General features: G+C 41.8%; 1 protein-coding gene across 1 annotated transcript in view; it reads left to right on the forward strand.

Moving 5' to 3' along the window:
- The window catches only part of frmpd3 (FERM and PDZ domain containing 3), a 532,412-nt gene that overhangs the window by 298,391 nt on the left and 220,119 nt on the right, over positions 1–13,902 (forward strand). Inside the window, exon 4 of the mRNA XM_043705300.1 lies at positions 1,249–1,361. Within this exon, the coding sequence (XP_043561235.1) occupies positions 1,324–1,361 (38 nt within the window). The 5' untranslated portion in view covers positions 1,249–1,323. The remainder of the gene's footprint in view (positions 1–1,248; positions 1,362–13,902) is intronic.

Raw genomic sequence — 13,902 nt, forward strand, 5'->3', positions numbered from 1 at the left:
AAATTATGAGGGGCATGGATAGGATAAATCGGCAAAGTCTTTTCCCTGAGATCGGGGAGTCCAGAACTAGAGGGCATAGGTTTAGGGTGAGAGGGGAAAGATATAAAAGGGACCTAAGGAGCAACGTTTTCACACAGAGGGTGGTACGTGTATGGAATGAGCTGCCAGAGGATGTGGTGGAGACTGGTACAATTGCAACATTTAAGAGGCATTTGGATGGGTATATGAATAAGAAGGGTTTGGAGGGAAATGGGCTGGCAGGTGGGAGTAGATTGGGTTGGGATATCTGGTCGGCATGGACAGGTTGGACCGAAGGGTCTGTTTCCATGCTATACATCTCTATGACTCTCTGACACTGCACCAAGTTGTGTAATTGACTCAATAGGTTTTAACCTGTGATGCAACCTCTGTCCAGTCTGCCTTGTTTAGGAGGAAACCCCTCCTTCTGCCGTACCTGGGAAACAGGACCTCTTGTCTTTCCTGGTCAATCTGGAAGAGAACCTGCTGTGAGCCATTTATGTACTCTGGAGCCACTCCTTGTCCTCTCTAAGGACTGGGGTCAAAAAATCCAAGATTCAACGGTACTCCTGATGTTCCCTTAGACAGACAGACTAATGACAGGGATTAAGTGGCAGTCTGGGTGGCCTTAAAATTAGGCACCATTCAACCCATGAGCTAATAGTGTCACCTTCCTCTCTGTCTGCCATATTATTCACTGTGGTGCTCAACTATGCATCGCTAATTAGTTAGCTGTCATATGGTCATGCATTGCCAGCCACCACTCCCAAGCAGAAGTTTTGCACGTTTCCAATGGTAGCTGCTAACAACCTTACCATATTCAGAAAGTTCCACCATTGCAAGACAGAAACACACAATGTTACGTAAAGCTCCAGAACAGAATTTTCACTGCTCACAGGGAATTGATTGAACCAGGGCATCATAACATTCCAGTATTACTGTATCATTCATTAATTAACAGTTTGATAATAAATTCCACAAATGTTCTTACAATATGAATTTCTTTTTGTATAGCAGGGACAGGGAGATAAAAAGTCATTCTGCACTAATACATTATGTTTGAAATGCTATGCATGGAAATGCAAAGATATGGATTATCGACATAACACTGAAATTTGAAAGCACTCTTAAATCCAAAGCTGCTCCAGAGAGTTATTTGTTTAAAGCACACCTGTCACTTGATTGTATGTTATTTGGGAATATAGTCTCTATGATACCTATTTCATTCAGCCTCAGGTCTATGTCTGGCAGTTGTGAGGATCTACAAAGAAATCCAAAGGACTTTTCAAACTTATCATACTGGTGATGGCACAAGATCAAGATGGACACAAACAACAAGACAGGTAGGATGGAAGAGTGTTCACAGGAAAAGAACCATTAACTGAAAAAGAAATACCAACTGATCAAAGAATGTTTATTAATATGGGAAAACTATTTGATTGAGGAGTATAACTGACTAAGGGTTACTAGTAATCGAAAAGGCAATAAGTGGTAAGGCAATTCTAACGTATTAGGCAAGGTTAAATAATAGGCACACTACCTAATGCAGGTTAGAAGAACAACAAACTATGAAGGAGTATATTAAAATTGCATCATATGATGTCATCAAATACATATTATCTGATAAAACAGTCTCACTGATGTGAGTTTTAACTTATAAATGATTCTGAATGTTAAAATGGTTTCAGAGAAACACAGAATTATTATGATTTGGAAGGAAGCCATTTGGCCCATTTTATTAACATTGGTTCTTTGAACATTTTAATGTGATGCCAGTCTCCTGCCTTTTCCCTGTAACCATGCACATTGTTTTTATTTAGAGTCATAGAGATGTACAGCACAGAAACAGACCCTTCAGTCCAACTTGTCCATGCTGACCAGATATCCTGAAATAATCTTGTCCCATTTGCCATCACTTGGCCCATATCCCTCTAAACCCTTCCTATCCATGTACACATCAAGATATTTAAATAGTTTTCCCATATCAATGAGCATTCTTTGATTAAATGGTGTAATTTTACCAACCTCCACCACTTCCTCTGGCAGCTCATTCCAAACACACACCATTCTCTGTGTGAAAAAGTTGTCCCTAAGGCCCCTTTTAAATCTTTCCCCTGCCACCTTAAAACTATGCCTTCTGGTCCTGGACTCCCCCAACCCAGGGAAAAGACCTAGTGCATTTACTCTATCCATGCCCCTCATGATTTTACAAACCTGTCAGATGACGTTCCAGGGAAAATATCCCCAGCCTATTTAGCCTCTCCTAAGACCTCAAACTCTTCAACCCTGGCAACATCCTTGTAAATCTTTTCTGAACCCTTTCAAATTTCACAACATCTTTCCTATAGGAGGGAGTCCAGAATTCCACACAATTTTCCAAAAGTAGCCTAACCAATGTCCTATATAGCCACAACATGACCTCCCCACTCCTATACTTAATGCTCTGACCAATAAAGGAAAGCATACCAAACATCATGTTCACTATCCTATCTGTTGTGACTCCAATTTCAAGTAGCTATGAACCTGCACTCCAAGGTGTCTTTGTTCAGCAACACTCCCTAGGACCTTACCATTTAGTGTATGATACAATGCCTTCTTGAAGCGTTGATTGAACTTGTCTCAGCCACACTCCCAGGCAATGTATTCCTAACTGCTTGCTGAGTAAATAAAAAAGCCCAACCTTGCTTTTGTTTCTTTTACAAAACACTTCAAAACACTTCATTCTGAATCTGTTTGGGAGTAGTCTCTCACTGTCCACTCTGTCTAAATCCCCTCATGATTTTGAAAACTTCAATTGAATCTCCTCTTAGTCTTCTTATCTCCTAAGATAATAATCGCAACTTCTCCAGCCTTTCATCATGACTTAAGTGTCTCATTCCTGAAACCATTCTCAGAAAGCACTTCTGCACTGTATCCAATGAATTCATCTCCCTCCTATTCTGTAGAACCGAGAACTGTACATAATACTCCGACTGACGTCTAATTAGTGTTTTATGTAAGTTAATCATAACCTCTCTGCTCTTGTACTCTTTGCTCCTATTTATGATGCCTAGAACATGGCCTGTTTTATTATCAGTTAAATCTCTGTGTCTTGCCACTTTTAATGATGTATGTACATTATCTCCCAGATTTCTCTGCTCCTGCACACCCTTAGAATAGTAGCCTTCATACAATCTCTCCATGATTTTTGTACCAAACTGTATGACCTCAAACGTCTCTGTGTTGAACTTCATCTGGCCTCTCCATTTTCCTGTCAGTGGTTTTTTTGAAGCACTACAATTTGTAGCACCTCAATACTGTTTGAAATCTACTTCCTTCAAGTTGGTATTCTTATATTAAATCAATGTCTTTTTGAATTCTGGCATAACTTGGCGGGTCTAGCAGCATCTCTGGGGAGAACCAGAGTTATGCAAAAATGCAGAAAGCAAAGTCTGCTTTCTCCCTACAGATGCTACCAGACCTGCTGAGTTACACCAGCAATATCAATTTTTCTTTTGGATCTCCAGCATCCATAGCTGTTTGTTTCAGTTTAGATTCTGTTGCCTTAAAGTGTTCAGAATTTAAACTATTACAGCAACACACTACAATATTCTTTCAACAATTCATTAAATTCTGTTAACTATGAATACTGAATTATTGTACTTCTTTTCAGTTTAAAATTATACTAATTGGCAATACTAAATCTCTGTACTGCTTGCAAGGAGTTTTTCCAATTATTTTAGTGATTGAGACAGTGATTCCCACCATCTAGAGGGCTTTCTTAACTTTTTGAACTTGATCTTTTCCACTTCTTCCGGATAAAGAGGATACTTTTCAAGGCCTAAGCACAAAGCATATCCTCTTGTTTTTAAAACAAAGCATTTTATTAACAGTCTTGATAAATCTTTCAACTGAAGATGAAGTCCCAAGTGTCCCACTTATTAAAAAAGTCTCAAAACTGGCAGGTTTTGTGAAGATTTGTCGCTCAGGTTGGAGTTCTGTAAATAGGTTTGGCCGCTGAGCTGGAATATTTGTTTTCAGACATTTCATCACCATGACTAGGTAACATCATTAGTGGTATGACTTGCTTTTTATTTATGTTATGATTTGGAGATGCCGGTGTTGGACTGGGGTATACAAAGTTAAAAATCACACAACACTAGGTTATAGTCCAACAGGTTTAATTGGAAGCACTAGCTTTCAGAATGCTGTTCCTTCACCAATTGGTTGTGGAGTACACGATTGTAAGACACCGAATTTATAGCAAAAATTTACAGTGTGATGTAACTGAAATTATACATTGAAAAATACCTTAATTGTTTGTTAAATCTCTCATCTGTTAGAATGACCATTTTAGTTTCACTTCTTTCATATGTAAATCGCAAAACTTTTCTCTAAAAGTTACATTCTCAAGTGAACTTTAACAATTGGTGTCAGCCCAGATAATGTACTGGGTGTTAGCATCTCTGGGTGCTGCTGTCTGTGCCATAATGTTTAGACTGATTCTAATCTTTAAAAAATGAATTAACAGAATCTTACATGGATTCATGCAGTTTTTGAGCAAAGTACAAATTCACCCCACAAGCTTATATGTGTATGTGTGCATGTGAGTGTGTGGGGGGTGCATGGAGGGGAGTGGGTGGGGTTGTGAGTGTCTATGAGAGAGAATGTATGTGTGTATGTGAGTGTAAAAGGGGTATCAATCTGTGAGAGAGTGCATGTGTGAGTGTGTGAGAGAGACACATGACCCAAGGTCCTAGTTGAGGAAACATATAAATGCCAGGTCACCGTCAGGAAATATATAACTTCCAGATTCATCAGCCACACCCACAAGCTAGAGCAAAACATCACCCGTTCACAGCGCAATGCCATCCATGCTCTCAAAACCAATCACAACATTGTCATCAAACCAGCAGATAAAGGAGGAGCCATCATCATTCAGAATAGGACAGATTACTGCACAGAAGTGTCCCGGCAACTGAACAACCAGGAACACTAGAGGCAACTACCAGCTGATCCGACCAAAGAACACATCCGTGAACTAAACACATTGATCAGGACTTTGGATCCAATCCTTCAGATTTTCCTACACACCCTCATCCCATGTACTTCTCGTGTAGGCGACTTCTACTGCCCTCCAAAGGTACACAAAGCCAACACACCAGGACGTTCCATCATATCGGGCAAGGGGACCATGTATGAGAACCTCTCTGGCTATGTCGAAGGCATCTTGAAACCTATTGTACAGGGGATCCCCAGCTTCTGTCGCGACACTACGGATTTCTTATAGAAACTCGGCACCCACGAACCAGTCAAACTGGGAACATTCCTCATCACAATGGACGTTTCCGCACTCTACACCAGCATCCCCCACATTGACAGCATCATGGCAACAGCCTCAGTACTCAACACCACCAACTGCCAATCTCCAAGCACCATCCTACAACTGATCCACTTTATCCTCAATCACAATGTCTTCACCTTTGACAACCAGTTCCTCATCCAACCATGTGGAACAGCCGGGGGGACCAAATTTGCATCCCAATATGCCATTTTCATGCACAAGTTTGAATGAGACTTCTTCTCTACACAGGACCTCTAGCCAACATTATACACCAGGTACATTGACAACATTTTCTTCTTCTGGACCCATGGCGAGGAGTCACTGATAAAACTACACAGTGAAATCAACAAGTTTCATCCCACAATCAAACTCACCATAGACTATTCTCTACTAACTGTCTCATTCTTGGACACATGCATCTCCATCAAGAATGGGCACCTCAGCACCACACTCTACCACAAACCCACAAACAACCTCACAATGCTACACCTCTCCAATTTCTACCCAAAACATATTAAAACAGCCACCCCCTATGGACAAGCCCTACGCATCCACAGGATCTGTTCAGATGAGGAGGAACATGATGGACACCCAGAAGTACTCAGGGATGCCCTCATAAGAACGGGGTATGATACTCAACTCATGAACTGCAAGTTCGGAACATGCCACAGCAAGGAACTGCAATGACCTCCTCAGGAGACAGACACGTGCTGCAACCGACAGGGTACCCTTCATTGTTCAGTACTTCCCAGGAGCTGAAAAACTACACTATGTTCTTCGTGACCTGCAACACATTATCAATGAGGATAAGCACCTCGCCAAGATCTTCCCCACACCTCCACTGCTCACCTTTAAACAACTACCAAACCTCAAACAGATCATTGTTCATAGCAAACTGCCCGGCTTTCAGGACAACACCATATAGCCATGTCACTGTAGGCGATGCAAGACGTGTCAAAGTGTGGACATGGATACCACCATTACGCATGGTCTCACCTCCCACCATGTACGTGGCAGGTACTCATGCAACTCAGCCAACATTGTCTATCTCATACACTGCAGGCAAGGATGCCCTGAGGCATGGTACATTGGGGAAACTGAGCAGACGCTACAGCAACGGATGAATGGGCACTGCACAACAATCAACAGACAGGAGTGTTCCCTCCCAGTTGGAGAACACGTCAGTGGTCCGGGACATTTGATCTCTGACCTTCGGGTGACCATCCTCCAAGGCAGACTTCGGGACAGGCAGCAGCGAAAAGTGGCTGAGCAGAGGCTGATAGCTAAGTTCGGTACCCATAGGGATGGCCTCAACTGGGACCTTAGGTTCATGTCACACTACAGGTGGCCCCATTGCACTATCCACACACACACACACTCACACACACACACAAAGGCACTCGTATATACACACACACACACACACACACGCATGAAAGAAGTGAAACTAACATGGTCATTCTAACAGATGAGACATTTAACAAACAATCAAGGTATTTTTCAATGTGTAATTCCAGTTACATCACACTGCAAACTTTTGCTATAAATTCTGTGTTTTACAATCATGTACTGCACAACCACCTGATGAAGGAGCAGCACTCAAAAAGCTAGTGCTTCCAATTAAACCTGTTGGACTATAAACTAGTGTTGTGTGATTTTTAACTTTTCATTTAGGTGTTTAGGTTTCCTTGGGTTGGTAATGCCATTTCCTGTGGTGATGTCATTTCCTGCTCCTTTTCTCAGGAGACAGTAAATGGGATCCAAGTCAATCCAAAGTGTCAAAATTGACTGAACGTCTTTCTTCTGTTAGATTCCTTCTTCTGAGGTGCTGTACTCACCCTCCTGCTGCTCCTACAGTGGATCTGACTGCTAAATTCAGTTACTGACTGACTGCCTGCATCTTCTTAAAGTGCAAATGTTCTTAAATTGGTAAAGTCACTTGTCTTCATTTTTTATTTCTTCAGCATTAAATGAAATTTGAATCTGCACCACTAAACACATGTTATTGTTCTGTTTGCCAGCCAATAGTGGCTTGTAGCTGAAGTAGTTCACTGCTATCAATCTTTTTTAAAAAACTTAGGTCTGCTCTGTCCTCTTCCTAGCCAAATCCCTCTAACGGGGAATAAACAGCCCTTCAGTGATTTTTAAGTGACCTGTTCAGACATGCAATGCCATATCTTTGGAGTAGGTGCAGCATGAACCCACACTTTCTGGTCCAGAGCAAGGGACACTGGCACCTGCATCACAAGGGTCCTCAACCTTTCTTATTAGATATTTTAAATCAAGTTTGTCAGACATGTTATGACAGCCCTCCAAAGTAGGTGCAACTTGAATCCAGGCCTCCTGGCCTATAAATAGGGCACTACCACTGCATCATGAGAGTCCTAATCTTCAGTTTTTAAATGTTTTCTAATCAACATATTCAGATGATGTGGTCACACGTATTTGGAGCAGGTAAGACTTGAATGCAGGTTTCCTTGCTGTGAGATAGGACACTGTCACTGCCCCTATATCCTTCCTTTTTTAGGTATTTTGTAACTAACCTGCTCAGAGATAACATGACACATCTCTTGATGGGACTTATGCTGAGTCTAAGGGTCTGTCTAATTATCAGTGGTAGGGAATAGAACCTTCTAGAATCTTAACAAGAAAAACACTTGTCTTACACAAGGTATAATTTATTGCGTAATAGCAATAGGTAAAATTAATATTATTACTATTTACCTAATAAGTAAAATTAATATTAATTAATTAGGCATAATAATAACTATCAGGAACCAGGTGTGTCATGTATGCCTCCCTTGAAGCCTTGTGAAAGACTAATTTATTTTAATTGCTCAAAGATTGTATGCCTCATTAGTTTGGGTGGAGCAAATGTAAATTCAACATCAACTTGTTCAGGACATGAATAAAACAACTACATTCTGGATGTGGAGACAGGTAGCAGTGAGCTGTCTATTAAACGGAATTATTGCTTGCTAATGATCATATTAACTGCAAATTTCTCCTATAAATATGTGACTTTCTATCCTACCATCTGCTGCAAGCAAATTAGGCATCAACAGTTATTGCCATGGAAACAGGAGTGGTACTTGGCGATTCCAAATTGCCACTTACTCCAGAGGATATGCTGGTTGGGCACCAGGCACTTGTGCATCACATGTCCATAGGCATTGGCATCTGACATGTGTCAGACTCTAAGAACCCACATGGCACACTTCCATCCACTTACAGGACATCTGCACATCTGCATTTCAATGCTGCAGCTCAGAGTGCAATTGCAAATAACACTTTTTCTGGACTGGGCCAGTCTGCATCTCCAGCCTCTTCACTCTGCCTCTTTGCACTCACTCACTTTGAGCCTACCTGGATGATGACAGCATCCCTGCCTGCCTTGCCCTGTTCTTTTTGCATGATATCCATCAGCCAGCATTACTAGGCTCCCAGTACTGCTGTACTTCCTTGCTGTTTAGTGCAGACATAAAGCCAAGAAGCTTGTTATGGTTGTCAGAAATCCTCAATCAACTCCAGGGGAACAGGCTTCAATAAGAGGGTCCAAGCACAATAAGTCAAGGGCAGTCCAGGAGATTCAGCACAGTCACTCACCATTTAGAACTGTAAGGGTCAGGATCGTCACCTCAGAAGAGGTGAAGAGTTGAATATTGGTCAACCCACTACCAGTCTTGACTTTATCCAACCTATTGTGGGCTGCCTTCCTCCTGGAATAAGAGTGAGGCAGAAATGAAGAAAGAAGAAAGTGGGTGGCAGAGATGTTACAGTGAGGAGGTATCCAAAATGAGTGATTTGGCAGTGCAGAGGACATTCAGAGTTAGGGATTGAGGTTGGTGTCATTGAGTAAGGGAGGCAGTTGTCAGCAACAGTGAGAGGGATAGAGCATAAAAAATTGGTGAGGTTGCACTTACATTGGTGGAGTCAAGAAGGACTTCTTCCTTCAAAGCTAGGCATTTCTTCAGAAGGCTGCAATTGCACTAAACTGGGTGCAATCTTGGACTAGGCTGCATGGTCTGCTGTTGTGGTCTCTTCTGCTGGTTACAGCGGGGAGGATGTCCATCTGTGCATCACCCTTTACACTTGAACTTTCAGATCGCTGCCTGCAAAACTGACACTTCATCTTCTACGTCTGGACTCCAGACTGATTGTGCACCGGACATGCACAGTCTCCTTTCATAGGTGGCATGGGTGCCAGGGATGCAGGTCCTTGTAGGGATATCTGGTAGTAGCGAGCCATTCTGGATACATTATGTAGTAGAGTGTGGCCAGAATCAGACAGAGGGGTGCCATAGGCATGGGACCAGTAGTTAATGAGGTGTATTTGGTAAGTTACAGTAAGAAAAATCCACTAAGCCTTGTGGAGAGGAACAATAGACTATAGGTGCAGGAGTAGGCCATTCTGCCCTTCGAGCCTGCACCACCATTCAATATGATCATGGCTGATCATCCTTAATCAGTATCCTGTTCCTGCCTTATCTCCATAACCCTTGATTCCACAATCCTTGAGAGCCCTATCCAACTCTTTCTTAAATGAATCCAGAGACTGGGCCTCCACTGCCCTCTGGGGCAGAGCATTCCACACAGCCACCACTCTCTGGGTGAAGAAGTTTCTCCTCATCTCTGTCCTAAATGGTCTACCCCGTATTTTTAAGCTGTGTCCTCTGGTTCGGCACTCACCCATCAGCGGAAACATGTTTCCTGCCTCCGAGTGTCCAATCCTTTAATAATTTTATATGTCTCAATCAGATCCCCTCTCAGTCTTCTAAACTCAAGGGCATACAAGCCCATTCGCTCCAGTCTTTCAGTGTAAGGTAGTCCCGCCATTCCAGGAATTGACCTTGTGAACCTACGCTGCACTCCCTCAATAGCCAGTATGAACTCTTCAACAAACTTGACAAAATTGATATTTAGCCAAAACTCTTAAGGTTCAGTCCATATAAAAAATCAATTGAGGATCCTTAACTGCATTGGAGAGGTAAAGAATGTTTTATATGAGAAGAAATCAGACAACATCAGGTTCCAGATAGAAGCAGCAATATAAGAGCAGAGACTGTCAGTTTCACCTCCCTGGCAGGATTTCCTAAGATGCAGGATGTGATAGGTTGCATATATCTGACAATCTATGTTTCCTCAGAATAAGAAGGTTCTTTTGTAAACAGGATGGAATTCTATTCATTCAACATCCGGTTGTTTTGTGATCAATGTGAAAAGCTCATTCAAGTTTGAACCAGGAACCTGGGTAACTGCCATGATATTTCCATTCTGAGAATCTCAGTTGTCCCAAAACTTTGGCTACTGGGCAGTCTCTGTAGTTGGCTTCTGAGTGACAAGGGGTATCTGCTCAGGCCATGTTCAATGACAACAGTCCAGAACCCCACTCCAAATGCACAAAGAAAATGCAATCATTGTGACCACCATGAAGCAGGCCTTGGGCCTGCTCAAAATGTACTTCTGGTGCTTTGAACACGCTGTGGTATTCTCCAATATGGCTGTCAAGATCCTCTTGCATTATGGTGGTCTGCTGTGCCCTGCACAACACAATGCTTCAGAGAAGAGTGGTTCTGGTGCCAGAGGTAATGGTGAGCACATGATTTCGTCAGCAGAGCAGAAAGGGAAAGATGCTGAGTAGCTGGAGAAGCATGTCAGTGAAATAGCCTGGATGATACTGTTTCCTTTAGTCTAATATTGTGGAGATACTCACCTTATCCTTATGCAAGCATATTTCACATACAACGGTACATTATTGATGCCCAGGATCATTTCACAGAAAACCATATCAAACAGTCCCAAGAAGAGACAGCACCATGCCCTGTCAGCCTAATATGAAGAGCTCTGACACTAAGTGACTCACTAACTTTCCCACTGGATCAGAAGACTCTCTTTGGCAGATAGCAGATCATGCCAATAAATAATTCTATTTCAATAAATACAAGTTGCAGTGACAGGAGTGTTGAACCCATAGCAAACATCCTCTGGCTTGTGAGGCCTGTGAGGTGCTGCCATAGAGCTTTCCACCTATATCTATGGAGAAGCAACCTCTGTCATGAGATCAAAACAAGGCATGCGTAACTCTATCAGAGGAGCCAAGGACTCAGTCCATGATTTGGGACAATTTTGAGAAGAGTCTCCAGTGCCATCATCCCTAACGTTCTTTTCCCTCTCAGGTAAAGGATCCACATGCACTTCATTTCTAGCCAAGTGTGGGTAAGCGTTTAACTGTATTTCTATGTGGGGTTGAATGATCATTACATCCAGTTGATCAGTGCTTTAAATTCCTGATATGTTCTGAAGGCATTATTGAATGCCTCCATGCATAGCAAGGAATAGATAATTCCATGGAAATGATATTTGGTTCAAATTCTGAGATCTAGAACTCAAAGTAGAAAAGGATTCCAATTACCTTTCCATACCCCCTCAGTTTCAGCTATCTCCTAGACTGCAGCCACACTGCAGATTTACAGGGCTTTCTTCTCCATTGGCATCAGAATTGCACAGGACGGCACCCAATCCTTGTGCCCCCTTCTTCAATTATCAAAAAAAAGGCCTTGAGGAAGAGTTACTGGACGCAAAATGTTAACTCTGCTTTCTCTCCACAGACACTGACAGACCTGCTGAGATTTTCCAGCAATTTCTGTTTTTGGACCAAAAGAAAGTTGCTAGGAATACGAAGGGTCACATCTGCAGTCCAAAAGGCCCATTTACATTTGAAGAGCATCACTGTGGGATGGGGAACATTCCATCAGAATGTTAGGAGTAAATGAGTGTGCTTTCTACATAGATTGTGTATTCTATTGGAACATTAGAAGTCCATCTCCAGTGTGATGGCAAATATTGTGGCTCAGAGGATATCTGTGTAGCAGATTGTGAAAGAAATGAGAGTTTGATGGCTATAAGCCTGGACTTGTATGGTACTCACATTGTCAGCTGTCAACAGGAATTGAAGTGTTTCCTGAACTGGATCCAGGTCCCCTGAACCACACTCGAACTGTGTACCTTCTTTATTATCTGGAACCTTGGCCTGTTTGGTTAGGATGGCTGATCTCTATTGTTAGGTACTGTCTTTCACTTTTGAAAATCAAACTTCAGGACCTGTGCAGATTTCAGCTTACATTCCGTGTAATCCTTAGAGTTAGGCAAACTGCTAGAATAAAGCATCAAGCTTGGTCTGCAATCCTCTAGTGTACAGGCTGATTTCAGTCACAAATATATACAGAAACATTGCTTGAAAAAATTAGGACACAATAAGTGTATCAAAGTGCTGCAATTTAGAATGTCTCTGATGTCTTAAACATGCAATGAAACACATTTGTAAATTAAAAGAGAATACTTCAATTAATGTGGAATGTGAAAATTAATTTGCATATCCTCATCATTGCTCATGAATAAGTTAAACCAAAACATAAAAAATGCACAACTGCTTAATATTGAAACATTGATATCTACCAGTTACAGTACAACTGGTTATTCACAACTCCAAAGTGTCTCACCATTTGTTACTTACAGACTGATCCAAAATATAATTATCAGCTAACACACCTGTCAAACTTTAAATTAAGTTAGAATACAATTTGTCATGCACGAATGCCAATCTGTTCCTCAGTCCTAGCTGCTGAAGATTGTCAATCGGCATCCATTGAATTGATCCACACTTATATCATAGAATCCCCACAGAATGGAAACAGGCCATTTGGCCAAACGAGTCCACCATGACCTTCCAAAGAGCATCCCACCCAGACCGTCCCCCTACCTCTATCCCTGTAACCTTGCTTTTCTCATGGCTAATCTACCCTACCTACTTATTCCTGAACGCTATGGGCAATTTAGCATGGTCAATCCACCTAACCTGTACATCTTTGGACTATGGTAGGAAACCGGAGCACCCGGCAGAAATCCACACAGACACGGGAAGAATGTGCAAACTCCACATAGACATTTGCCTCAAGTTGTAATTGAACCCAAGTCCCTGGCGTTGTGAGGCAACAGCACTAACCACTGAGCCACCATTTTGCCACCATGACTGGGAAACTCTCCGGCACTTATTTGTTGCCATCAGTCATACTGAAAACATTTACAATACAATAGTTAATTAATCTGTTCAGACATATTATAAACACAACCTCCATGGCGAACAAGTCTTAGCGTGGGAGTCAAATCTAGAATTTTCGTCCAGCGATAAAGACACCAACACTGAACCAGAGCCCTCCAAATAATATACATAAGAAAGACTAATCTTCACCTATTTCTTTTTTCAGAGTTACATGAAAACTCCCTGAAAGTCAGTAGGTGACATATTGGAATGTAACGTGGATAGAAGTCAGAGTTGCCAAGATTGGACTATATTAAATGGCTTCAAAACTGCTTTATAAGCAAGTTGGTTCCATCATCCATTCAGATCTTTGTGTCATTTATTAGCTCATAAAGTTTGTCATTTGTAGGCAACTCACTTTTTTGTAAGTCTTACTCCATTAATCAAGGTAAAAGCAATACATCAGTTTCTGAAAGATGAATGTTAAAAGTGTATGTTGTTAAGGAGAGAGCATTCAAAGAGT

Source organism: Chiloscyllium plagiosum, chromosome 15 (assembly GCF_004010195.1).
Source record: "Chiloscyllium plagiosum isolate BGI_BamShark_2017 chromosome 15, ASM401019v2, whole genome shotgun sequence".
NCBI lineage: Eukaryota > Metazoa > Chordata > Chondrichthyes > Orectolobiformes > Hemiscylliidae > Chiloscyllium > Chiloscyllium plagiosum.